Source organism: Gopherus flavomarginatus, chromosome 1 (genome assembly GCF_025201925.1).
Source record: "Gopherus flavomarginatus isolate rGopFla2 chromosome 1, rGopFla2.mat.asm, whole genome shotgun sequence".
In the NCBI taxonomy this organism is placed as follows: Eukaryota; Metazoa; Chordata; order Testudines; family Testudinidae; genus Gopherus; species Gopherus flavomarginatus.
In genome coordinates, this window is record NC_066617.1 from 65936388 (window position 1) to 65963347 (window position 26960).

The 26960-nt window shown below is 41.7% G+C and overlaps 1 protein-coding gene across 2 annotated transcripts in view; it reads left to right on the plus strand.

Annotated features, from left to right (window-relative positions):
* SRGAP1 (SLIT-ROBO Rho GTPase activating protein 1) overlaps window positions 1–26960 on the plus strand; it is a 254633-nt gene that overhangs the window by 188046 nt on the left and 39627 nt on the right. For both annotated transcript variants that reach the window (XM_050923345.1, XM_050923353.1), the window contains exons 11-15: window positions 12188–12215; window positions 14251–14284; window positions 17813–17873; window positions 18044–18121; window positions 19745–19879. In XM_050923345.1, coding sequence (XP_050779302.1) covers window positions 12188–12215; window positions 14251–14284; window positions 17813–17873; window positions 18044–18121; window positions 19745–19879 — 336 coding nt within the window. The remainder of the gene's footprint in view (window positions 1–12187; window positions 12216–14250; window positions 14285–17812; window positions 17874–18043; window positions 18122–19744; window positions 19880–26960) is intronic.

Consider the following 26960-nt stretch of genomic DNA (forward strand, 5'->3'; position numbering starts at 1 on the left):
CGCAGAGCCCCACTGTGGCTCCACTCCAGGAACGGGACCTACCCTTGGGGATCTGATTGCAGGATCAGGTGGTCCTCAAAAGAAGAACTAGGGAAGTGTCACCGACTGGCACACTGAAGAACCAGGGAGGGGGAGACAAGCAAATGAACCCATTTACCACAAGACAGCATTAGCGAGTGGGGGCCCAAGAGATGGGAGGAAGCAAAATGCTGGGGAAAGCAGAAATAATGGAAATTTTGTGATAAAATCTGTTCTCAAAAAATGTTCCACCTGTTCAGTCAGGATGCTAGATCCAGATTTGCATCCAGGTCACATAGTTTGAATAAAAATCCAGACTCAGAAGGAATCTAAAATTTTGATAGCATCTGGATCCTGATCACCCCAATCAACCTATGTCTTCTTACAGACAGATCATGTACCTGGGGTTAATATGGGATTTATTTGTCAAAGTTAAATAGACCACCATTAAATCAATTATCAAGTGGTCAAGCCAAGCAGAATCATGAGTAGACTGTTCAGGACATGCAGGTGAATGAGAGACAGATACTTGGGATGGAATTAATTGTACGCCACAACCTATTAATTATACCTTGCGGAGGGGAACTACAGTGCCTGCCCTATGCTCTCACAGGACTTTAACCACAAACCAAACAATAACTTGGGTACTGCAGTGATAGAGGCCACAGGGCTGGGGACTGTTTCATTCCGCAAAGACTCCAAGTCCCTCTCCTCTGCTGAGAACAAGGTCCAACAGTGAAATCCTGGGTCTTGTTTGCATCTGGGAGCTGGCCCTTTTAGTCTTTATGCACACAGGACACCAGCCACAAGTTGCAACGAGTCAGTGGTCATACCAACATTACATAAATTTTGGAATTCTTCTGCTTTCAACCCAGTTGTGCCTCCAGGAGGCTGCAGGGAAGGTGGAAAAACCCACTGGACCTCATGCCAGTTTGCCCTAATGGGAAAAATTCCTTTCTGATCCCTAGAAACAGGTGACTGGTTAGACCAACAGCATCATAAATGGCACAGCTCCACCTCTACAACAAATGAAGGGGAGGGAAGGGCAGCTAACAGTAGAGTGGGTGTTTCAAAAGTCTCCTAAACTAGCTTAATAGGTGGGGGAAGAGAGGTGCATTGAGCAGCCCGCCATTCAGGTGGGCCCATCTCCCCTGGCCCAGTTAATGACTACGTGGAGGACTAAAGGAGAAGGGAGCAGTGGGACAGCCCCCAGTCTGCCATCCTTGTACTTCGGTCTTCTCTCACTCCCTGCTGTCCCTGCTGTACTGAAGATGGTAATTAGAGAAGTTGTCTTTTGAGTATAGATAAATCCTATAACAAGCAGTCTTAAAATTCTTCACTGGTTTCTTTAAACAGATACATGGTCATCCTGAAAAAGGATTCTGTAAAGTCTAGATTATCCAAAAATTAACTTAAACTTCCACAGCTGTTTGGGAAACTGATTCCTCTCAATTTTTATTTATTTATTTATTTAGAGAGAGAGAGAGAGAGAGAGAGAGAGAGAGGGAGCGAGTGTGTTGGTAATTTATCGTTAAACTGTGACATAAATTGATAGTTTATACAGACACAGTTTCTATGAATTTTGGTGGAAAAACAAATTGTGCATAAGTTGTAATGCCATGTCATGTATTTCTGACAAAACTGATTTTGTAGCCTCTTGAGATGGTACTACATTAATTAAAACTAGATATGGGTACACCTTGTATACATAGAATAGATTGAAAGAGAGAGTACCGTTATATAAGGCGTTGGTGAGACCCCATCTGGAATACTGTGTGCAGTTCTGGTGTCCCATGTTCAAGAAGGATGAATTCAAACTGGAACAGGTTCAGAGACGGGCTACAAGGATGATCCGAGGAATGGAAAAACTGCCTTATGAAAGGAGACTCAAAGAGCTTGGCTTGTTTAGCCTGGCCAAAAGAAGGCTGAGGGGGGATATGCTCGCTCTATATAAATATATCAAGGGGGTTAACGTTAGGGAGGGAGAGGAATTATTTAAGTTTAGTACTAATGTAGACACGAGGACGAATGGGTATAAACTGGATATTAGGAAGTTTAGACTTGAAATTAGACGAAGGTTTCTGACCATTAGGGGAGTGAAGTTCTGGAATAGCCTTCCGAGGGAAGTAGTAGGGGCAAAAGACTTTCCTGGCTTTAAGACAAAGCTTGATAAGTATATGGAGGGGATGTTATGATAGGATCGTTAATTTGGGCAATTGATCTTGAATTACCACCAGACAGGTCTGCTCAATGGTCTGCGGGGAGATGTTGGATGCGATGGGTACTGAGTTGCTGCAGAGAATTCCTTCTTGGGTGCTAGCTGGTGACTCTTGCCCACATGCTCAGGGTTTAGCTGATCGCCATATTTGGGGTCGGGAAGGAATTTTCCTCCAGGGCGGATTGGCAGGTGCCCTGGAGGTTTTTCGCCTTCCCCTGCAGCGTGGGGCACGGGTCGCTTGCTGGTGGTTTCTCTGCAGCTTGAGGTCTTCAAACCATTTTTGAGGATTTCAATAACTCGGTCCTGGGATAGGGGTTGTTATAAAATTGGATGGGTGGGGTTCTGTGGCCTGCCTTGTGCAGGAGGTCAGACTAGATGATCAGATTGGTCCCTTCTGACCTATGAGTCTATGAGAAAAGGAAGCTATTTTGGATGTACCTATTATATGGCTTGGTAGTTAACAGAAACATGTAAAGCCTTGAGTTCTCTTTTCCCTTCGCATACATTCATGTAGCATATGATTCTACCTTCATGACTTTCATTGTCCCATAGAATTGTACTGGAACTCTCATGTAATACCACCCTCAAATACAGTTCCTTTGTGGGCACATTTGCTGGAAGTGGCTGAGCCCTACCGAAATTAGGACAAAACTCTGAGCAAGTGGCAATGCTTTGTCAGGTTGGGTATGTCCTTAACATCACTATATTGTAAAACTAAGGTTATGTCTACACTAGGAGTGAGGGGTGTGATTCCATAGCTCACATAGACATACTCATGCTACCTTTCATTGAGCAGGCGCTAAACACAGTGATGTAGCCACGGTGGCACAGACTAGCTGAGCCAAGTGTTTATCATGGGGTTCAGGCAGGTTTTACTGAACACAGTTAGCCCATGCCACTGCCATGCTACCATAGCTATCCTACTGAGCTAGCACAAGTATGACTACTCAAGCTAGGGAATCTCACCTATAACACCTACTGTAGACATAGACTAAAACAAGATAAACACTGCAAGCAAACGTTACCTGAAGCCAGAAGACACAGCTTTTTAGCTGAGGTGATTGGCTACCAAAGTTAGTTTAGTTGCTAAAGTTCAGTTTTTGTTTCAGTATTTATTTATTGTGGTGAACCTGTATCTTCAGATTTGGAAAAATAAATAAGACATGTTCGTCTTTGAGTGCTTGCTCATGTCCATTCCACGTTAGATGTGTGCGCAGTGCATGCACTATTACTGGAAATTTTTCCCTCAGTGGTATCTGTCAGACCAGCTTTATTACCCTCTGCTGCCGCATGCTTATGCACCAGTATAAGAGGCACTGCCAGCTTCACACCCTCTCTGTTCCTTCTTACCACCTGGGACGGTTACTGGAACAGCTCCTCTTGCTTCGGCAAGGCTTTTTTTTCCTCTTAAACTTAGTATGTTAGTGTAGTAGTAGTGTAAATAGTATTCGTGTAGATAGTTAGTCCCCACCCTTTAGTGTAGAGGGGCTCCCTTTTTCCCTGGGGCCAGGGATGCCCCAGTCCCTGGGCTTCAAGCCTATGCCAGTGAGCGACCTACACTCCAGTTGTCTGAAGCCTCTGGGAGAGACTCGCATACAATAACGCTGTCAAATCTGTCGGGACCTTAAGTCTTGTACGAAGAAAGACCGAGAGGATAGACTGAGAGCTATCCTAATGGAAGCCGCTCTTAGACCAGTGTCGGAGCCAAGCTGATTGGATTGGTATCATAGTATAATTCCCAATTCTGAACCTTAGCATCCAAAATATGGGTACTAGCATGAATTCCCCTAAGCTTAATTACCAGCTTAGATCCTGTAGTGCTGCCACCAATCAGGACTTAGAGTAGAGTGCCTGATAAACTCTGGTCTCCCCCAAAACCTTCCCTGGGGACCCCCAAGACCCAAATTCCTTGAGTCTCACAACAAAGGGGACTAAACCATTTCCCTCCCCTTCTCCTCCCGTCCAGGTGTTCCCTCCCTGTGCTCCTGGAGAGAGATACAGATTCAAGCTCCCTGAATCTAAACAAAGGGATTCCCCCTTCTCCTTTCTTCCTCCCAGATCTTTCCCGCCCTGGGTACACTAGGAGATAACTGTGATTCAAACTCCTTGAATCACAACACAGAGAAATCAGGTGGGTTCCCCCCCCGTTTCTCTCCCCCTCCCTTCTCCTTCCCTGTTAAGTACAGACTCAATTCCCGTGAGCCTCAACAAGGAGAAGAATCAGACAGGTCTTAAAAGCAAAACTTTTAATAAAAGAAAAAAAAAGAATAAAGACAATCACTGTAAATTCAAGATGGAATATTACAGGGTCTGTCAGCTTCTAGAAATTGGAGAAACAGCCTCCTCCAGCAGAAATACAATTTAAATTACTTTCAGCCAAATACACATTTGCAAATAAAGAAAAAACAAATAAAAAGACCAGACCGCCTTTCTATCTTTGTACTTACACAATTGGAATAGAAGATTAGAGAGCCTGTAGGTACGTGTGGTCACTCTCAGAGCCCAGAGAGAACAAAGCCAAAGCCAAACCCAAAAAACACAACAAAGGCTTCCCTCCACCGAGATTTGAAAGTATCTTGTCTCCTGATTGGTCCCCTGGTCAGGTGTTTGGTTCCCTGTTTGTCAACCCTTTACAGGTAAAAGAGACATTAACCCTTAACTATCTGTTTATGACAATTGGGCACCAAGCACTTCAGTGCGAAGCACTCCTCTGGCACTGCATGTTTCTCAGCACCATTCTTTATCTCCAGTGCCAAGGAAAAAACATAAGAATCAGCACTCCAAGAGAAGAGACTCCCCAGTGCCTAGAAAAGGCAAACAGGCGGAAGGCACTGGAGTGCAACCCACATCAGGCTACTCCTCCATCCCCAGTCCTATGGCAGCACAGTCAACTCTGACCCAAGAGCAGTTGAGCTCGGTGCAGGAACACCCTCCCCCCCCCAGCTGTGCCAGGAAGTCATTGCTGTGCCAGTGGGATTGCAGTGCCTTCTACCCTAGAGGCCTTTAAAGCAGCCAGGGACTTATTATCTCTCCTGGTGCCACCGACCCCAGTGGGAGAACCGCCTGCTCTGATGAGCATGAGCAGAAAAGAGCATGGAGCTCCAAGCTCTTTCCCAGCAGCAGGGCCCTTGGTACCTTCCAGGGGCAAGCCAGCCCTTCTTTCGTCTGTGAGCTCATCCCCGGTCTGGCACCAGTCCCCGCACCCATGGTACCAACTGGCAGAAGCAAGGGGTACCGCTCCCCTGTGGTCACCTCAAGAGGCCTCTTCTTTGGAATCTAAGGTGGTGTCCTACACCCATCCCAAGAGTCGCCAGCAGTATCCATCCTACATCCCACCGGATCCTGATGCAGGTCCCCCAACTGGCACCTGGCTGGCAGGGCAGTGGCTGATGTAATGGCCGTTCTGGAGCCTATGGGGTTTTCCCCCAGTACCGGAGCTGTCATCCCACCAGTCCTGCTCAGGTCTGAGAGGCTGGCTGCCGCACTGCTCCATTTGGCACCAGAATCCCACTCTAGTACCAAGTCTGTTACCGACGTGCAAGATGTGGGCCTGATGGAAGTAATAGGGGCAAAAGAAAAGGAGAAAGCTCTTCATCCAGTACAGGCCTCTTACTTTTCTTCACCGAGTCTGTCTCGGGTCCGAGCAGGAGAGCCCCTCAGGAGCTTTTAAAGATAATAGCTGCTAATCTGTGACTAGAGGTTCAGGTGTTCAAGAAGTCCATATCCTCACTGACATTTTGGCTGAAGCAGCGCCATCTAAGGTGGCCCTACCCATCAATGAGGCTGTTATAGGTCCAGTCAGAGCCCTGTGGCAGATCCCATCTTCTCTCCCTCCCACTTCAAAGAGGGTTGAGGAGAAATACTACGTGCCAACCAAAGGGTATGAGTACTTGTATTCTCACTCTCCTCTCGGGTCCCTAGTCATAACAGTGGCCAATGAGAGGGACAGACAAGACCAGGCAAGTTCTACCCCCAAACAGAAAAACTTAGAGTCTAGATCTGTTTGGCAAAAATTTTATTCAATGAGCAGATCGCAGCTTCGTATGTCTAACCAGCAAGCCCTGCTGGGGCAGTCCGATTACAATATGTGGGACTTTGATGAAATTTAAAGACTTACTGCCTCATGATGCCAGGCAAGAGTTTTCTGCCCTCTTAGAGGAGGGAAAGAACATATCCAAAGACTCACTCCAGGCAGCCCTGCACACCGCTGATGCGGCAGCCAGAATGATGGCTTCCACAGTGGCTATGAGGCAATGCTCTTGGCTGCAGTCCTTGGGGCTACCACAGGAGGTCCAACAGTCAATCCAAGAACTCCTGTTTGAGGGTAGTTCACCATTTTTTGAGCAAACAGACACAAAGATCCGTGGCCTGCAGGACTCAAGGGCTACCCTCAGATCACTGGGTCTCTATGCTCCAGCTCTTTTGAGGAGGCATTTCAGGCCTAATCAACTGACCCGCTTCTCAGCTCTGCCACCACAACAGGACCTGCTCAAGAAAAGGACCAGGAGTTAGAAGTGTTGTCAACCATTCCCATCCACCTCAACCTCACTAATGGGGTCGCATAGATACTGAGGAGGTCCCAAGCAGAACTTTTGAAGGCGCACCTGACATCCGATTCTGCTCCTGAATCTTTTGGTTTTGGACCAACTTTCCCACTTCAGCCCAGTATGGTCCTTCATCACATCAGACCGCTGGGTGCTGAATACAGTGGTGAACAGTTACTCTTCAGTTTTCCTCCACCCCTCCCTCCCACCTCCATCCCTCTTCAGGGACCCTTCTCCGGAGTAACTTCTAGCCCCAGAGGTGAAAGCACTCCTACAGGAGGGGCCGTGGAAGAGGTGCCTTGAAACTTGAGAGGGAAGGGGTTTTACTCCCGATATTTCCTAATCCCTGAGGCCAAGGGCAGGAGGGGTTCTTTGACCCACCCTGGACTTGCGCCTCCTCAACAGTTATTTTAATAAACTGAGGTTCTGTATGGCTTCACTGGGCTCCATCATTCCCTTCCTGGATCCAGGAGACTGGTATGCCACCCTTCACTTCAGGAACACCTATTTCCATCTTCCAAGGCCACAGAAAATTCCTCAGGTTCATAGTAAACCAGTCCCATTACCAATTCACTGTCCTCCTGTTTAGACTGTTTGCAGCCTCCTGGGTTTTTACGAAATCCATGGCAGTGGTAGCAGCCTTCCTTAGAAGGCGAGGGTCTAAGTCAACCTGTACGTCGACGACTGGCTGATCAAGGGCCACTCAGAGGCTCAAGTAAAGAACAGCGTCAGCCTGGTCCAAGCCACTTTCTGAGCACTGGACCTGTTGATAAATGGACAAAAGTCGACTTTCATTCCAGTCCAGAGAATAGAGTTTATCGGGGCCGTGCTCGACACAGACTTGACACAGACCAGAGCTTTCCTTTCAGAGGCTCCATTCCAGACAATGTCAGATCTGATATCCAGAGTCAAAGTCCACCCCATCACAACAACCAAGGTTTGCCTCAAGCTCTTGGCACACATGGCTGTGTGCATTTACATGGTACAACACGCAAGGCTGTGCCTCAGACCACTACAGACATGGCTAGCTTCAGTGTTCTCACTGAACAGACATCACTTGGACTCGGTGCTTAGTGTTCCAGCCCTGGTCCTCGCCTCCCTTGGTTGGTGGAAGGACTCCTGGTTGGCATTGGGGGGCGTTCCTTTTGTCCTGTTGGTGTCTCTAGTTTTGGATGCTCCCATCTAGGTTGGAGAGCCCATCTCGATCGCCTAAGGACTCAGGGCTTATGGTCCCAGGAAAAGCTTTCCCTACACACAAATGTCAGAGAGCTCAGAGCGGTCCAGTTACCTTGCCAAGTGTTTCTTCCCCAGATCATGGGCAAAGTAGTATGAGTGCTTACAGACAACATGGCAGCCATGTTCTACATTGACAGACAGGGAGGAGTGTGGTCCTCCACCCTGTGTCAGCAGGCCGTCCATCTGTAGGACTTCTGCTTGCAACAATCCATTCACCTCATGGCTATCAGTCTTCCAGGAGCCCGGAAAGCCCTGGCAGATCACCTCAGCAGATCTTTCTCCTCTCTCCACGAGTGGTCTCTTCACACAGAGAGTACCGGGTTAATCTTCCAAAGGTAGAGATCTCCCCAGGTAGACCTGCTTGCAACCAGGCAGAACAGGAAATGCCCTCAAGTTTGCTTGCTTCATGGTCACAGCCCAGATCCCTTTCAGCCACCTTCCTGCTTCCATTGGCAGAACTCCTAATCTATGTATTTCCTCCAATTCCTCAGGTCCTTCTGAAAATCAAGCAGGATAAGATGACTGTTATCCTTATAGTGCTGGCATGGCCACACCAACATTGGTTCAGCACGCTGCTACACGTCAGTAATGCCTCTGCTACCCTCCTACTCCATGCAGACCTGATCTCGCACAACCATGGATGTTTACTCCACGTGAACCTCATGGCCCTTCATCTGACTGTATGAAAGTTCCATGGTTGAACCCAGAGGAACAAACTTGTTCAGAACAAGACCACCAAGTCTTTCTAGGTAGTAAAAACCCATCTACTCGTGCTACCTACCTGGCCTAGTGGAAGCATTTCTCTATATGGTCTTCCCAACAAAGTCTGTCTCTTACTTGGCCTTCCCTTCAATCTATACAGGAATACCTGCTCCACCTAAAATAGCAAGGTCTGGCCCTTGCATCTATCAAGGTACACCTAATGGTGATCTCAGTCTTTCACCTGCCAGTGAGTGGTAGGTCAGTTTTCTCACATGAGATGTCCATCTGCTTGTTTAAAGGGTTAGAGAGACTTTACCCAGAGACTTGCGAGCTGATTCTACCCTGGGATTTAAACCTGCCCCTGTCAAGAGTCAGGGGTCCTCCCTTTGAACCGTTAACATCATGTCCTCTGCTGTTTCTCTTCTGGAAGGTCACCTTCCTGATAGTGATTACCTCAGCCAGAAGAGTCTCAGAAATCAGGGCCCTTATGTCAGAACCACCATACACAGTGTTCTTTAAGGAAAGATTCAGCTGTGTCCCCACTTGGCCTTCCTTCCAAAGGTGGTTTCACAGTTCCATAGTAACCTGCCAATTTTTCTTCCCAAAGCCACACGGGAATTCAGAAGAGCCACGGCTTCACTCACTGGATGTCAGACATGCCCTAGCCGCCTACATTGAGAGGATTAAGCCGTTCCGTAGATCTATGCAACTCCTTGTGGCAGTAGCAGAAAGGATGAAAGGCCTGCTGGTTTCAGCCCAGAGAATCTTATCCTGGATAGCCTCCTGTATTCGGGCTGCTACTAGCAGGTGGACTTTCCACTTCCTGCCGTCTTGACTGCTCATTTGACAAAAACTCACCTCATCAACTGTGTTTCTGGCCCAGATCCCAATTCAAGATATCTGCTGGGCTGCAACCTGGTCATCAGTGCATACCTTCTCCTTCCACTATGCCATTACCCAGCAGGCACGAGATGATGCCAGATTTGGCAGAGCAATGTTGTAATATGCATGTCCATGAACTCGGAGGCCACTCCTTGGGTACTTCTTGTGAGTCACCTAACATGGAATGGACATGAGCAAGCACTCAAAGAATCAAAAACAGTTACTACTTTTCCGTAACTATTGTTCTTTGAGATGCGTTGCTTATGTCCATTCCACAATCCACTGTCTTATCCCTCTGTTGGAGTTAGCCAGCAAGAAGAAATTGAGACGGTGCAGGGCCAGCAGGGCCCATTATACTGATGCATAAGCGTGTGGCACCAGAGGGAGCTAGAGCTGGCCCAGCGGATACCACTGAGGGAAAAATCACTGGCAACGATGCACATGGCACGTGCACTCCTAAAATGGAATGGACATGAGCAACACATCTCGGACAACAGTTACAGAAAGGTTAGTAACTGTTTTTTTTTAAATCGTGTCAATAACAAATATAGGAAACATACTAATTATCAAACTGGTTCAGTCCCGTGGCCCATCTAGTCCAGTATTCTGACTCCAACAGGAGCCAGTACCAGTGCTTCAGAGGAAGGTAAAGGAAACCTCACATTAGGCAGAATAATCCGCCCCTTGCAGTAGATCTCATCTTGATCTCCAGTAGCTAGAGATGGGACTAAACCTTGAAGTCTGAGGGTTTTTTCTAGAATTTGTTTGCATTAACTATTATGACTTTAATATTCTTTTTAACCATATAAATGTCCAATCCCCTTTTTAATCTTGTTAAATTTTTGGCCCCAATGAAATCCTGTGACAGAGTTCCACAGTTCCAAATATAGTGTTTGAAAATGTTTTTCCTTTAATTGATTTTGAATTTGCCACCTTTAAATTTCATTGACTCTCCCTAGTCTACCTTCTCTAGACCATTCATTATTTTACATATTTTTATCATGTCCCTTCATATTCATTTCATTTTAAAGGTAAACAAAACAGTCCTTAATTCTCTCCTCACATGAAAGATTTTTCCATGCCCTGGATCATGGGTGGCAGGTGGACCTCCACTTTGGGGAGGCTAGCCCCATGGCCCAACTCCTTCCATACGAGGCCCCACCCCCCACAGCTGGAGACCTGAGCCACTCACACCTCCCTTCTATGGCCAGAGAAGCCCCTGGCCAGCCGGAACCCTGAGCCCTCACCACTCCCGCCACCAGAAAAACCCCAGGTCAGCCCTCGCCGACCGACCAATCCAAGCCCCAGCCAGAGCAGAATCAGCCAGCCCACTGACCCGAGCCTCGGCCAGAGCAGACCCAGCTGCAACGGCCAGCCCGGGACCAGAGCAGACACAGCCCAACCTCCCGCGGCAGCGGCTGCAGCCACGGAAGGCAGAGCCTTTCCTGGCCTATTATACCTGCCGCCCATGCCCTTGATCTTTCTTGTGGCTCTCCTCTGAACCTCCTTTAGTTCTGCAAAATATTTTTTAACATGGAGTGACCAGTAGTATGCGCAGAATCCAGATGAGGCTGCACCACTTATTTGTATAATGGCACTATAATATTTTGCATATTTTTCACCATCTGTTCCTATGTATCCTAACATCTTATTTGCCTTACTGACTGCTGCTACCTTCTCTAGACCATTCATTATTTTATATATTTCTATCATGTTCCCTCATTTTCCTTTCTAAGATAAACAATTTTTATCATTGCAAAAGGTTAACAGCAGAGTGACTCAATGTTCCATGTTAAGTCCTATTTAGTTTAATATATTTAATTATCTAGAGGGAGGGAGATGAGTGGTATGAGCAGTGAGGTAGAAAAGTTTGCAGATGACTAACCTAAATAATTGTGTCAAATCCAGAGAAGACTCAGGAACTTCAGAGGGCTTTAAACCAACCTAAGTGAATGGGCAACCCAATGGTAAATTAAATTAATTATTTATAAATGCAAAGCAGTGCTCCTTGGGGAGATAAAAATTAAACTACTCATACAGCTCATGGATATAAATTAACTATATCAACTCAGGAAAGTGACTTGGGCCTCACTATGGACAGCTAAATGTGCAGCATTGACACACTCTTAAGAGAATAAAGAAATTGTTATTAGCAAGCAGTTACAGTCAAGAGCTCTGCATTTTTGGCATTGAACAAGTTTAGGCACCAGCTCAGATGCAGTCTAATCCTGGCACAGCTCTATTTAATATTGATTTAGTCATTAAAATACATGAGTGTAAGCAATGGAGGCTATTTGGAATTTTGCATCACATTATTTACATTACCAAATGGTTCTTTAAGAGAAAATGTCTGAGAAGTAGCTTTATACGTGGATTATTTTGGGTTATTTAAAACTATGGAGATGGACGATAACCTCACATTGCCCTGAGTCATCATACAGTTGTAAATCTTGTGAAATAAACTTGGGTTAAAAATAATTTGGGATGAATAGTAAACTGGCAAGCATAAGTATAGTTACATACAAAAATAAGCTTTTATTTCCATAAGCTACAACTGAATATTTCCTTGTTCATTGAACTCCTCTAGGTCACAGAGCTGAATACATGACCACAAGGTAAGATTTTTTTTACCTCTTTTGTGTTGTAGGGAACTACACAGATAATAAAGTTTCAAAAATCATCTATATGAAGAATGTGACGACTTTGAAACCTGAGTATTGTTAAATAAATTGTATAAAAGCATACTTGCACCACACATTCTAGCATCTAACTAAGCTAATGCTGTGACTTCAAATTGATAAAGGACTGACTTGTCCATCTTTTTCTGGAATTATAAAGTACTTTTGTGAACTGTTTGGTCAATGTCAAGTATTGTGAAGAGAAGAGAAGCCTTCATAAAATCTCATAAAGTTGAAACACATCAATTTAAAGGTTAATTTTTTGCTTTGGTGACTAGGAATGAAATCTTTTTTAACATTTCTGCACTCTTATGGTGTAATGCAATGTTCCAGATTGTCACTTTTGCAAGATCTCTCTTCTCAGGTATAGTTTCTATTGCTACAAAAGCTTTACTGTGGAAACAGAAGTTTTAGGGGAGAAAGATTTCTTTAAAGATTAATTAAAAGTAATTTCCAGTAATACATCAGCCCAGAGTCTCACCACCATTTTTTTTAGGTTTTAAATTAATTTTGTCTTAACTTTTAAAATGGTTTTCGGTTTTCTATTGGTGCCTGAAAGAGCCATAGAAACAAGGGAACCTGACTGAATATATAGGGACACTAACTACACACTGAGTACTGTCAAGTGCACAAAATAAATTGTGAATTAGAGAAGAATACTTATTTCAGTAATCTCTTTTGGTTCTAGTCATCCCATATGTTACGTGTAACAGTACTGTGTGAACATTTAGCAGACAGAAGTGCATCATGGGTTTTTCATGTTGATGTTATTCCTTTAATTCCTCTAGCTAAATTGTAGTGTATTTTGTTTCTTGTGAAAAGAAATTGTCAGTTTGAATCTGAGAGGCTAATCTGTTTAACAGTTACTGGCTCCAGATGAAAATGTCCATGAATTGTTTTTTGAAGTGCCTGAGGAAAACAATGCCCAGCTTTAATTTTCATTTGAAGTTTCTCCATCATGAGGCAACTTCTCTGCTTAATAAAAGAGATGCTTAGAATGTTGGTGTGTCATGCTGTGGTTGGCAGAATAGATTTCCGTTCCTGCTGCACATTTCGAGGATGATAATATAAAATAAGACCATTCCAATCATACACTTTCGGGGGAGTGTACAATAAAACTTTAAAAGAGGATTTGTAAGGGATGTCAGAATGATCAGTGAGGAATTTCCTTTTAGCAGGATTTTTCCTCTCTTTATTATGTTACACTTAAATCTTGTGAAATGTCTTTGTTTGACAAGTACAGTTTTTTTGTTTTCCTTTTTTTCTCTTAAAATGTTTTATTACTTTTCCACGCGCTTACAGATATTTTATTGTATGACTTAATTCTACCTTTCTCAGTAATCATATTCCCTTCCCTTAGGCCTCCAAACCTTCCCCCTAAACCCCAGAAACACAGGAAGCCCAGACCCCGATCACAGTATAATGCTAAGTTGTTTAATGGTGATTTGGAATCATTTATCAAGGTACTGGCACCAGCTCTCTGGGTGGCTGATCTCAACACTTCTTGCTGTAATGGTCAAAACCTCATGTAAACTGAGGCAGATCATGATGTTCAAATCTGTCTTGGGGCTCTTGCCCAGCTGATCAATATAATACTTCCTAAAGTCAGAGGGAAACAGAAGAATACAATATTCACATTGAACTTCCTTACAATTTATTTAATCCAAGTATGGATGGTAGTGGCAGCCTGGTTTTGGTTAGGAATTTGCAGTTCATTAAAAGATAAAAGTTTAATGCTATATCCCACAATCTGCCATTATTTCCTACCGACAGTTTTAGTCACTTCAAATAAATCAGAACCCTATGTACAACCAATATTACACTGGGTCTGAAATCCAGGTTTTCATTTTCCATGACTTCAGGAGTTCATTATATTGGGTGAAATTGTGAGAAGCGTACTTCTGTATCTTGTATCTTTGCTGTATTTACTGTCTTCTTCTTTTTCTTTCTTTATTTCTAATAATGCTTCTAGCCGAGGACGAAGGAACTCTCACACCAGACACCAGGTATAGCTCTAGTGAAAAGAAAGCTGACTCTTCCTCGCTAACAATTGCATTCATGCCTGGCTTTAAATTAATTTTCCAGTTGACCTTACAGGGGAGGTTTGCATTAAAAAATTTAATTGTTTCATAACTCAGTTTTAGCTGCCATAATCCTCCTAGAGAATGACTATGGAGAGATGAACTATAAATGTACAGATATTCCCGTATTCATTAGCAGGCACTTGCTCCCCACAATGTCCTGTGTTGAATGAGAATAAAACTTCAAGTGAACTGTAGTAGTAAGGTTTAGGTAATCAGTTTACAAATTTTAAAAATGTTTTTCAAAAAGATGACTCCTGGAAACTCAGCCTGGGATCTGAGAGTCAAGCTGGGTTCTTTTCTTCTTGTATATCATCACTGGTAGTAAATATTTTGCAGGACAAATTCCACCCTCAGTGGCACAAATATGATCCCACTGTCTTCAAATTGAGCTTTCGGTGACACCTAAGCAACTGCACTGAAGACTAATGGTATTACACAGATGTCATTTTGTGATATAAAGGCATAATTGTAAATCATAGCACTGGGCAAAACATAAACATCATTATCATCAATTATCTGTGCAAAGATACAAATAAAACAAAAATTAACACACACACATATGAAAAAAATAAAGTGTATTGCCTTCCAGCACAATCCAGATCTTGGAACAGGCACTATGATACAGACTGAGTGAGAGCTCAGCCACAAGAAAAGAGGCTGTTTCCCTGCATGTCCGGTCTTAAAAAAAAAAGGTAGCCTAATGACCGATTCAGTAAGGCCGGGGAAAGGGTTCCTAGTCAAAGAATGAGCTTTGTGTGGAAAGGATGAGTCATTTTTCCTGGCCCCACAACAGAATTACAGCTAGAAAAAAATGGCTCATTACACAAGACATGGTCATCAATCTGAAATATGTGCTTGTTAATAGCAAATATTTGATCTGAATTAATGACAGTGGAAGGGATCAGTCTTGGTGACATCTAGCCAAAGCAGATTCCTTCCTCAAATGATTTTTTCCACCAATGGATCAAAAATCTATCGCCTGTTACATTTGATTAGCAATGAGCTGGACAAATGTGAAAACTAAGACTGAATGCATGTTTTAATGTTGTGAGGCTACTCCTAAAACAGGCATTAAAATAGTCATGTTTACTCTGGTAATTTCTTACTGCAAACAATACCCTTTTAGCAGCTTTACTTTCCTTGTATAGATAAGTATGCTAGGAGTAAATGTGATATATGTTCTAATATTTTGCTGTTCTGTAATTGTTGTAGTATTACTAGGTTAGCAGCTGAACTGTGCAAATCTTGTGCAAATGAATTTATCTGTTACTGAATCGCTACACAACCTGAAATGTAAATTTTGGTGTAATTATTTTTGTTGTTTCTTAGCCATAACCCTCCCTTTGCCCTTTTATTTTTTAAATAAAATTCTAAAATTTACATTATTTAAAGTAGAATAGTTGCTGGAATTATGATAAATAACCCCATTAAAGCATTATAATGTTGCACACCAAAGCAATTGTTAGGTTGTCTCAGCAATTCCATTGTAGATTTTTTCCCCAAACATATAATAATAATATATATATTTGCCCATTGTCTTCCAGTAAGAAACTAGACACACAAATTGCAGAAGTGTGGCATATAGAATCTTTGCCTGGGCTTAATTCTTAGCTCTCCCTTTCTCACTTCTAATTTAGTTTAACATGAAACTAAAGGCTACTTTATAAGAAGAAAAAAAAAGGTTGCGTGTTGTGAGTGACAGAGGATTTTTTTGTTTTCTTTGTGGTTTTGTAACTCAATCTGTTTTTATATTAAATTTTGAAATAAATTAGTTCATATTTGAGATTCATTTTTCTAAAAATATTGTAGCCACCAAATAATGATTTTTGCAGGTATCTTTTGGTTATGAAAAAAGTTTATTTTTCAAGCATAAGCAGTAACTACTGTATTTTTAACCATATATGGTTCATGTCCTCAGTGCATATTTGATGACTCCTTCAGAGTCCTTAATCTCCATTGGGTAAATAGTATCCTATTTTTAAAATGCCAAAATACAGAACCCAGCAAACAGTAACCACTCTCTTGGATCTGATCCTTTCGACACCAGCAGATGTTGCATATGTCATGAACAACGCTCCTCCATCTCTGTCTCTCATGCTGTTTGCCAGAATGGCTACCTTTTTGTGTTTTTGAAACTTTTTTACAAGACTAGGTTGAGCCTGTTGAGAACAGACTGTTTTTTGTTTGATCCCTACCCTTACACCTGTCCAGTTTGGGTGACCCTAGCAGGAGTTAAAACTCCCACCAGCAAAGCACTCGGGGTCATTGAAATACACATGCCTTCCACCATGTTAAATCCCCAGAGAAGGAATTCTTTTGGATAATCAGTGGTTTGAAAAATAGTCAAGTTAAACTTAAACTTAACTGATCTAGAATCTGTGCATATTCAAATACTTTCTGTTCCCTCCCACAGATTATTTTTTAAATGGTCATATTTAATATAAATCAAAAAACCCTATATTTAGCTAAAGCCATGTTTGTGATTCAAGCACCGAAGAAAGGCAAGACATTTTAGAAATACAGGTTTTGATCCTGCACACAGATCCATACTGTTGCTTACTCTTATTCAGAATCCCGCTGAAGAGAACTTGGGGATCAGGCCTAAATTTCTTACCCTTCCTTTCAGGTTGTATCACAAATTGAGGAGTAGGTTCTAACTGGCACCGAAAACAGCCATAATGGATCCCCACACAGGAGAACACGTGCTTCTAAAGCTGCATTAATGTGTATCTGTATTCTGGCTGAGACTCAGCCCTGTACACAAGCTCCTCAAACAACAGTCCTGCTAAGGGTAGGAATACACTGCACAGGTAGCTGTCGGTAGTAGTAATTCCCAGGTCAGGAAGTAGACAGCACACCATCCCATGCTATCCAGTTGGTGGCTTTTACTGCAGACAGCCTATGGAGCAGCACTTCTGACACCTCAGAGCCAGAATAGGGGCCACTAACTTCCTTTCCCTGGCCTTTCAGGCCTGGTAATATGAGCAAGCATCTTCAATAATTTGGCCCCCGAGTATATAAAATTCACTCCAGTTACTAATGGAAAAATAAGCTAAATTAATGCACACGCTTCATTTTCAAAGCATGATAATTAATGTTAATTGTATATTTAAAAGGAAATTCATTGTTTAACTCATTTTGCTCCAAGGGTCTAAAATAACTGCATGAAATGAGGTTTCATGTGTGTTAAGATAACCACATGCAATGAGATAAATTGAGGATAAAATTTCAGCCATCAATTAGAATTTCTTTGATATGATGATTTGCATAATAACCTTAATATAACTTTTTTAGCCTCCTGGCAAAAGTGGGGAGATAGTTTTGTTTGGAAGGGGTTGTTTTAATCAACACCACTGAGTCAATCTTGAATTATCAATAAAACCCATTTTCACATGTGATCTAACTTCTGTCTCTTTCAGTTTGTGTTTATATTCTTTTTGCTTTTGCCAGGATTCAGGACAAGTCATTCCCCTCATAGTGGAAAGCTGTATCAGATTTATCAACTTATATGGTAAGCTCTGAAATATGTCATGTCACTTTATTAGCACTCTGGCTATTTTGCATAAAGTATATTTTGCATAATGATTTTACCCCCTCATGTTTGTCATTTACTTGTTAAACAGTAGATTAAGTCTTTAGCATATGATCTCATTGCTCATCTTTTCTTCCCCTACCCTTCAGGTCTTCAGCATCAGGGAATTTTCAGAGTGTCTGGTTCCCAGGTGGAAGTCAATGATATTAAAAATTCATTTGAAAGAGGTAATTGAATTTTCATCTATATGAGCAACCTGAGATCCATCTCTTGAAAAAAAAATCTGTTACAATTTAATAATATTCTTGGATATTTAAGCAATTGTATGTACTGTATTCACTGAACTTCAAGCTTTGCCTAACTATATATTTACTTGCCCAGTATAGTAATGACTCTTTCAGCATTTTCACTTTATTCTGCCGCTAGGCACATAAGATTATATTTTGCTACACAAGTACACAAGATTTGTGACCCTTGCACTGTCTGTAACAAAATGTATTTTACCAATGGTGAACTGCAAAGGATGATTTGTTTGTCTTTTCTGTTTTTATTATCTTTAAGGTTCCCAGAAGAAGCAAAAATATTAAATGGATAATCAGATAATATTTAACACAATTTGAGACCACTGTTACTAGATCTTGCAGAATATGAGTGCTGGACTTTCTGGTCCCTCTGCCAAAGTGACATCACAGCCAATACAAACATAGGTTGAAAAAGTCATTCCATTTTAAACCTCTATTTTCGTTCCTAAGGCAATTTCATCCCAGAGGATAATTTATAAGAAAGATGTGAGAGAATAAACAGAGGTTTTAAATGTAATTGTCTTTCAACCTACTTTAAGTCTGTGACTGTTGTGATGTCACTCACTGTGGCAGAGGAACCGTGATCTGAAGGAGCTAGCAATTCTCAGATTGTGTTAAAGCATAGTGTTAATTACATTTTTCTAAAAAAAAAAAAAAAAAAATAGCCAAGTCATCTCTTTTGGTATTTTACAACCCATTTTTTAATTTCTAGCATAACCTTTGCAAATCATCTTTTAATAAGAGGAACCCTTGTAGGAAAATCTGTCTTGTGACTAACAGCAAGAAGAAAGAGTAGATGATATTTTCACTCTCCAATATTAACTGCATACCTTGTAAAATCAGATATGATATTTGAGCAGATATGTGCAGTAGCTGTTTTTATATGATAAATGATGCCACATCCGTATATCTGAGGATGTTAATGGATTGTTATTGTCTATCTTTAAAGTCCGCCTTATTAAAATGAAAATTGTTTCACTATGGAAATGTTCACAAGGTCATATAATATCAATAAAGCTAAAAATGTTTTAACATCCAGTTTAGTTTTTAAATGATGCAGTATTTTGTTGTGAGTTTTAGTGGTTTTGATTCTGTACATTGAACTCATACAGCTGCATTGTGCACATCTTCTTGAGTTTCTGTGAATGCTTTTTCAATACAAAGAGAGAGGTGCAGCTCAAATAAATCTCTTAGTTTTATATATTCTATACAAGCTGCCTAGGAATAGTCCTAAAAGTCCTATTTCACTAAGAATGATCACATTCTTTATTTCACTAATTGCAAATCATAATCTGTCCCAAAATATTCATTCTGAACGTCATGATCTATGGGATCACTGGGTTACATAATTTAAAGAAAGATTTATTTCAGGCTGGAGTTTTGGGGGTTTTTTCAGTTTAATCACAGGGCAGGATTTCTAAACCAATGTTTATTATTTTACTACTGTGCGACATCCCACACAGTCATATCAAATCTTCATTTATTTATATGAAATACTATTAAGCAAGAATGCCTGTGCATGTTTCATTTACTCTATTTATTTTTAAGGTGAAAATCCTTTGGCAGATGACCAAAGTAACCATGACATTAACTCAGTTGCTGGAGTACTGAAGCTCTATTTCCGAGGGCTGGAAAATCCTGTCTTTCCTAAGGAAAGATTTAATGATCTTATTGCCTGTGTCAGTAAGTAAAAATTCCTATTTCATTCTCTATAGAATTATATGTTCCTAAATACAGTAGCCGCCTAGAAAAAAAACCTGATTTCACTGATTTTTCTGAAACAATTTGTTTGCCATCTGCAACACTCTGTGTCGATTATTAGTCATACTTGCAGCTGTGACTGCTCCCTTGTTCCAGAAGGCTCAATGTACAGTACAAGTCTTTGTTTTCAGTACAGCAGGAAGACAATCTTTCTTAGTATATGAAATATTTAAATTTACATACACTGCCATTTTCTTCTAATCTTTAGGGCAGAACAAGGGAATGATGCCATCAGTCTGCCAAGAGAATGCATTACTTCGAGCAATGGTTTCACTCTCTTCTGTAGTCTCATGCAAATGGTGGTGAATAACTATTTAATGACCCAACAGTGTATGATTCTGAGCACCACCTGTGAGATACTTAGTGCTCTCAATTTCCATTTGCTTTTCGGGGAGTTGGGATACCTCAGCCCTTTGCAGGATCAGGCCCTTCAGAGGATAATAGTTCGCATTCCAGGTGATGTTCTTGCTCTGTACACTAGGTAAAGGGAGGAAATCAGTATAAAAGGGCTCAAAAAGCCTTAGAACCTGCTGATGAAAAATTCCCTCAGCACAGGAACTGAGACAGACAGGGCAGGCTGTCGTCAGAGGACTTCTTCACAACCCCCAGCCTGAAAAGCGTGCCATCACAGGGCTGGAGTTGGGAGGAGGTGGAACCGCAGCACCTAATGCTGCAAAACATCTGGGCAGTACTGTTGCCCATAGGCAGGCAGGGACAGGTTACTGTAATTTAGGCAACCTTTGATGGCTGGCTGAGTTACACTGGGACACCCTGTGGCCCTGGGACAGCCCAGGATCAACAGGGCACAAAACATGGCTTCGTGAATTCCATAGTTAAGGTCCAACTCTTGTGGAAAACTTTCCAGTTGAGTCTGTTATGAAGGGGGAGAGGCAATGTCATGGGTAGTTACGTTCAATCCCATGGGGGAAAGGGGGTTAATTAGGACAGGCACCTTGAACTATACTGTCTAGTCAGTGGGGAGCCAGCCCAACATGCAGAACTCCAGGATGATGTGTTCAGGTGCCCTGTGTTGCTCAGCAAATTGGCAGTTGTGCTTTGTACTATGTGGAGTTCAGTGTGTGGTTTCATTTCTAGATAGGATAAATGGCAGTAATCTAGCATGGAGGTTATTAATGAGTGGATCCCTGTGATAGCTCTGTCACTTGGGAGAGGGCGCAGTATTTTCGTCATGCTTAGATGGAGGTGGGCACATTTTTTCTACCATGACTATTTGAGTCTCCAGCAGCACTAAGGGCCCCAAAGCTGCAGACTAATTTAACAATCTGAGGACAGTTTCCCCCAAAAGAAGGAGATGTGAGAGAAGACAAGTTCTATGAAACATTTCATTCTTTCTATCAGCATTACCTCAGTCTTTCCTGGGTTCACCTTTAACCAGCTGCTCTTTATCCAAAAGCAAATGTCATGGAGTCAAAAATTTAAAGGTCAGAAGAGGGACCATTCTGGTCATCTAGTTTGACTTCAGTCATAAAACTTAACCCAATGATTCCTGTATTGAGTCCAATAGCTTCTGGTTGAACTAAATAATAGATACTAGAAAAACATCCAATGTTGATTTTAAAACATCAAATAATGGAGAATTTACTACATCACTTGGTAAACTGTTCAAATGGTTAATTGCCCTCATTGTTAAAAATTTGCACCTTATTTTCAGTTTAAATTTTTCTCATTTCAACTTCTACTCTTTAGATCTTGTTATGCCTGCATTATTTTGATTAAGCATTAAAATAGCTGAGAGATAGTGGTGTTTACGTGTAGACCTGGTTAGGTCCATATACTGCTGGCACTTCAACTTATGTCATCTCACCAGCTCTCCCAATGGCTTTAAATAGATTTGAATAATATTGAGGAAGAAGATTGAGCCTTATAGCTCAAATGAGGGCTTTGGAGGTGGAAGAACAGTTGTCCAAAACAGCCTGTTAGGTTCTTTCCAAGAAGAGGGACCTGAACTGTTTAAAGTTCCTTTCCCTCCTTCCTTTCCTTCCTTCAGCTTTGGTGATTGATGGTAGAGGTCTGGCAGAATGAGTATAGATATGTGTTCCTTGTCAGTAGAAAGGTCAACTCCATAGCAACACCATTTTGTGCCCTACAGCTTCACAGAGAGGGAACCAGGTTCATGTGGCACTGGAGATTGGTCTATCTTATCAGTCAGCTTATTTGAGAAAAGTGAGGCTGGGCATTGGGTGATAGTTTGTGGGGCTTCTAGCATCAAACAATGGTTTCTTTAGTATGACTACTACATGTCTTACGGTAGGCAGTAAATTATCTTCCTGAAAGGAAGTGTTGACAATCTCTGTTATAGTAAAAGCAGCTAAGAGTCCTGTGGCACCTTATAGACTAATAGACGTTTTGGAGCACGAGCTTTCGTGGGTGAATACCCACTTCGTCGGATGCATGGGTATTCACCCACAAAAACTCATGCTCCAAAACGTCTGTTAGTCTATAAGGTGCCACAGGACTCTTTGCTGCTTTTACAGATCCAGACTAACATGGCTACCCCTCTGATACTCTGATATAGTACAGCTCCCAGAAGTTCCCTGTTGTCTCTTTCTATCCAGGAAGAGCAGAGATCAGAGTCACAGATGGTAACCTTGAATGATGTCACTCCTTTCCTTGGAAAGGGTGTATTGTGTTTCTTGTCCTGCACTTGGCTAATTCCTCTTGTGGTTTATGAGGCCATCTTGGATGTAGGTGACCTTCTTTGGGACAATTCCTCACAAAAAGAGGTACTGTGTCTTAGGGTTGAGTAGAGCCAGTCTGTATTTCCAAAATGATTTGGAGCCCAGAAAAGTTCTGCTGAGCTTCACTTTTCTGCCTCAGTGGCAAAGAAGAGGTAGGCTCTGTTTGCCTTTGTTATGGCAGTGTCATAGGTTTGTAGAAGTTCTGTCTGCCACTGACTACTTTCAGTTATTTCTTTCACAAGTCGACTGAGAAAGATGACTGTCTGCATTGGTGTGGGGGGATTGAGAGTAGGTGTTTTGGTAGTAGAATGTCTTTAGCGGTGTTCTAGAAGTGGCTGTAGGACCTGGCTAATTCATCTTCTCCTTGGCCGGTTGGTTGGGTAGAGTTTTCTGTAAGTAAGTTTGGCAGGATCCAGAAGTTTTTCTGGGTAGATCATAGTGGTTTCATCTTGTTTTGGAATAGGGAGAGTTCTTATTCCTGTCTGGAACAGGAAGTAGTCTGATCAAGTTAAGGGGATGGTTCTTGCGTTTATGTTCACAGCCAGCTCCTAGGATCCAGTCCAAGGATAGTCAGCTGTGAACCTACATCTGGAGCTTACCTGTGAAAAACCTCAGGTGGAAAGTTTGGATATCTTTCTTAAAATACTTGTGTGTGTTTGTTTTTAAACACAGTTATTGAGTATCAGTGAAGCATTGAGGGGAGGGATAGCTCAGTGGTTTGAGCATTGGCCTGCTAAACCCAGGGTTGTGAGTTCAATCCTTGAGGGGGCCACTTAGGGATCTGAGGCAAAATCAGTACTTGGTCCTGCTAGTGAAGGCAGGGGGCTGGACTCAATGACCTTTCAGGGTCCCTTCCAGTTCTATAAGTTAGGTATATCTCCATATAGTTTATTTGATTTGTACGAAATTCATGGTCTGACTACTTCATCCTTGAAATATTACCTGCATTAAAATGTTTGCCCATCACAATATTTATATATTTGCTTATTTTTGACTTGTTTCTGTTTTCTGCTATGATAAGGCAGAAATGAGTATAGTAGTTCATATGAAATATTATTTGATTTCAAAGCAAAATCCTATTTATTCACACATTTTTAAAGCCTAGCTTTTTAATCCAAGGCAATGTCAATTCATGTCGCTGAGCAACCCATATTGGTGTTTGTATGCTCAAAAATAGGTGCGAGAACAAAGGAAACCAAAGCAGACTCCAAACTTTAAACTAAGATTGAAGTAAGCTAAAATGAGTATAAGGAATTAAAAGCATTACTTGGATTTTTAGACAGACATCATAGAAGAAACATAGCGTAAAGCTCAGTGCAGATGTTTCAGCCCTCCAGAGAACTATTGCACTGAACAAGGCAGATGATGGCTTAAATGTTCATACTGAACTTTGCACTTTTATTTCTTCTCTGATGTCTTGAGAGCACCTCAGCTGCAGTAGTTTTAATTCCTTTTGTTGGTGTGAGTTTTCAGACCCTCTTCAGGGTTTTAATTTTGTCTCTACACTTGTATACCTTGTTTGTGTGCTGGTTTTCAGAGTATCATCTGTTTATACAAGAAGAAACTCACTGATTTTGGAACTTACTATACCCCACTTGAATTTTGATGGAATCTAGATATTTATGTTTATAAAATCCTAATCCAGTCCCAAACGCAGTTTTTACTGTTGCTTTTTTAAATCTTAGATATCATATAATCTGCAATGGGGCAGACAGTTCAGGCAGAACCCTGCTCCCAGTATGAATTGTAAATCCTTCCGGGCAGGGATAGTCTCTTTCCTGTGTCTGTACAGCCCCAGCACATTGGGGCCTCCATCCAGGTTGAGACCTTCAGGCACTATCATAATAATATAAATATGTATCACTATTACTAGAGGCAATGGGAGTTGTGCTAATTATTTTTAACAGGAGCAGGCACAGGCCCTTTTCCTGTAAGAGAATAGAAATTGTTAGAACTTGTCGAGATCACTGTATAGCAAGTAGATTTTGGAAAGCTTTTATTTTTTAATGAAGCTTGCAAATGCTCCACTTCTTATTAAATAGAGTTTCTGTTAGTACAGTATGCAAATGAATATATCATTTTCACTTGGTGTTCTTCCAAACAGCCTGTGAAGATTAATGCAAATTTATTTTACAGTTCTGTTTACAAAGATTCCTGTGATTCACAACAAAATAGGATATAGAAATTGATACATAAAGTTGGCATTCATTTAAAAATATAAAATGGCAAAATGTTACAGATATTATCTTAAAATATAATATTGCTAGTGAAAGAACCTTGGAAGCGGAGTTGTTAGCTATGGATGTCTGGATGTCAAACATGTTTGAGGCTACTACCATAAAATGAAGCTTTACACAATGTAGCCACTGAGGAATTTTTTTTTTTGCATTAATGCATACATTTCCAAGTAAAATAACATATTGTTATTTAATGCTTTTTCTTTGCAAGTGCTTTGGAAATGGTGCTACAAAAGATTCAGTGCTTTCTGTGCAATTTTTCCCACATAAATTTATAATAATTATATACTAATTTGTTTTGATTTTTAAACAGCTTTAGTTTAAATTGGGGACAAGTTCTGATTGTTCCAAAGCTAGTCTGCAGCAAGTGATAGGGCATAAGGAACTTGCATCATTATGGGCTTCTCTATACCAGAAAGCCATACTTCAGCTGCTTCTGCTGCCTCAGCAGAAGGGTGGACACTACTGCTGGTATTCTGAGGGTATTGAATTCAGCCTGTTTCAGTAGATGCTACTGAAGGCAATATGATTGACTCCTTCCTTCATACTCCGGGGCCAGATTTGGCCACTGGAAGCACTAGTGATGAAGTAGAGGGATGGCCAACTGTATCTTGCACTCTCGTTAGTTCCTTTTCCTGCAGAATGTAAATTACACTTATTTTGCACACTCGCCAACTGCCACGTCAGCACAAGATAAATCACTTTTGTCACTTAGAACCTACAGTAAAACCTGCCTTTAGTGACCACCTCTCAGGAGAGACAACCTGTCACAAGTGACTACTTGCAGAGGCCACGGAACACCACCACTGTCTGCTGTGCAAACCTTTGAGAAGAGACCACCACTTTTGCTAACTCCCATGAGTGGTTGCTCTTGGCAGGTTTTACTGTACTTACACTTACTTTATGACCAGCATACTCCTCATATGAAACTTATACCTCTGTTTTGGTCACCCCTGAATTTGGCCTTGAAAAGGTAAACATTTGCCTTACGTTACTGGGGAGGTTGTGGGAGAGATGAAAATAGAGCCTGACCTCAGTGATTGAGTTTATAACCACCAGGCTAACTCCACTTACCACATTCTGACCACTAAGTAGTGCTCCATTGCAAAATGCTTCTGTGCTCAAATGCAAACGTTTGTGGTTTATATACCTGAGCATTTATTGCCTGTTAAATGCTCCGCTACTTTGGGATTATTGCTTAAATATCAATTTACCTGATGTTGTCTTACGTTTTTTAGACAGGATATAGTCTTGTCTTCTTTTATAATTTAATATAGTTTTATTTGGTTTGGCTTTTTTAGTTGATTTTTCCCCTTCTCTGGTCTACTTTATTCCTTAGATGCAGGTTGTTCATGCATTTTACTTTAAGTACTGTTTGCAAAAACCTCAAGGTAGTTCAACGTGTAGTTAAAATGCGCTGTCACTTCTCAAGGAAAAGCAAACATGCACACTGGTTCTCTCTATCTCCAAAATGGACAAAGATGAGACTGCATTATGAACATTTCTAATGATTTTTGAAATATAGAGATTTTGAAAATAGAGTTTTGTGTAAAAATTTGAAGCTCTATTACACAGTAAGTGAATCAAGTCAATTGATAGGAAATACACACAACAACCCAGTGACCAGATTCAGTACAGCACAGCCTACCTCACCCCCACTGCATACCTGCCTATCGTATGCAATCAGCAGTGGCTCCAACCTCTCTGTGCTTCTTCCATTAGGTGTTACGGCCTCTAGAAAGCACAGTCTCAAAAAGACAATGGTCCCTGACCTGGTCCTCCCACAGTGCTGCCCTATTACAGCTGGTTCAGAGATCTCTGAGTGTGTGCAGAGGCCCTCCTATGCAGCCACTACTTCTACAGTTTCCCTCTCCCTGAACTCTAGGCTTCCAGGGTGCAAGGCCCTCCACACCATTGTAGATTTCACTCTTGATGAAAATTTAGTTGGCTGCTGCAAAATATCCACCTCTCCACTTGACATCAGTTCCCCTGAGGTGGTTTCATATGTGTCTAATATTCCTTCCCTCTCCAAGCACCTCCCTTCTTTGCCTCCTTCCCCACACATAG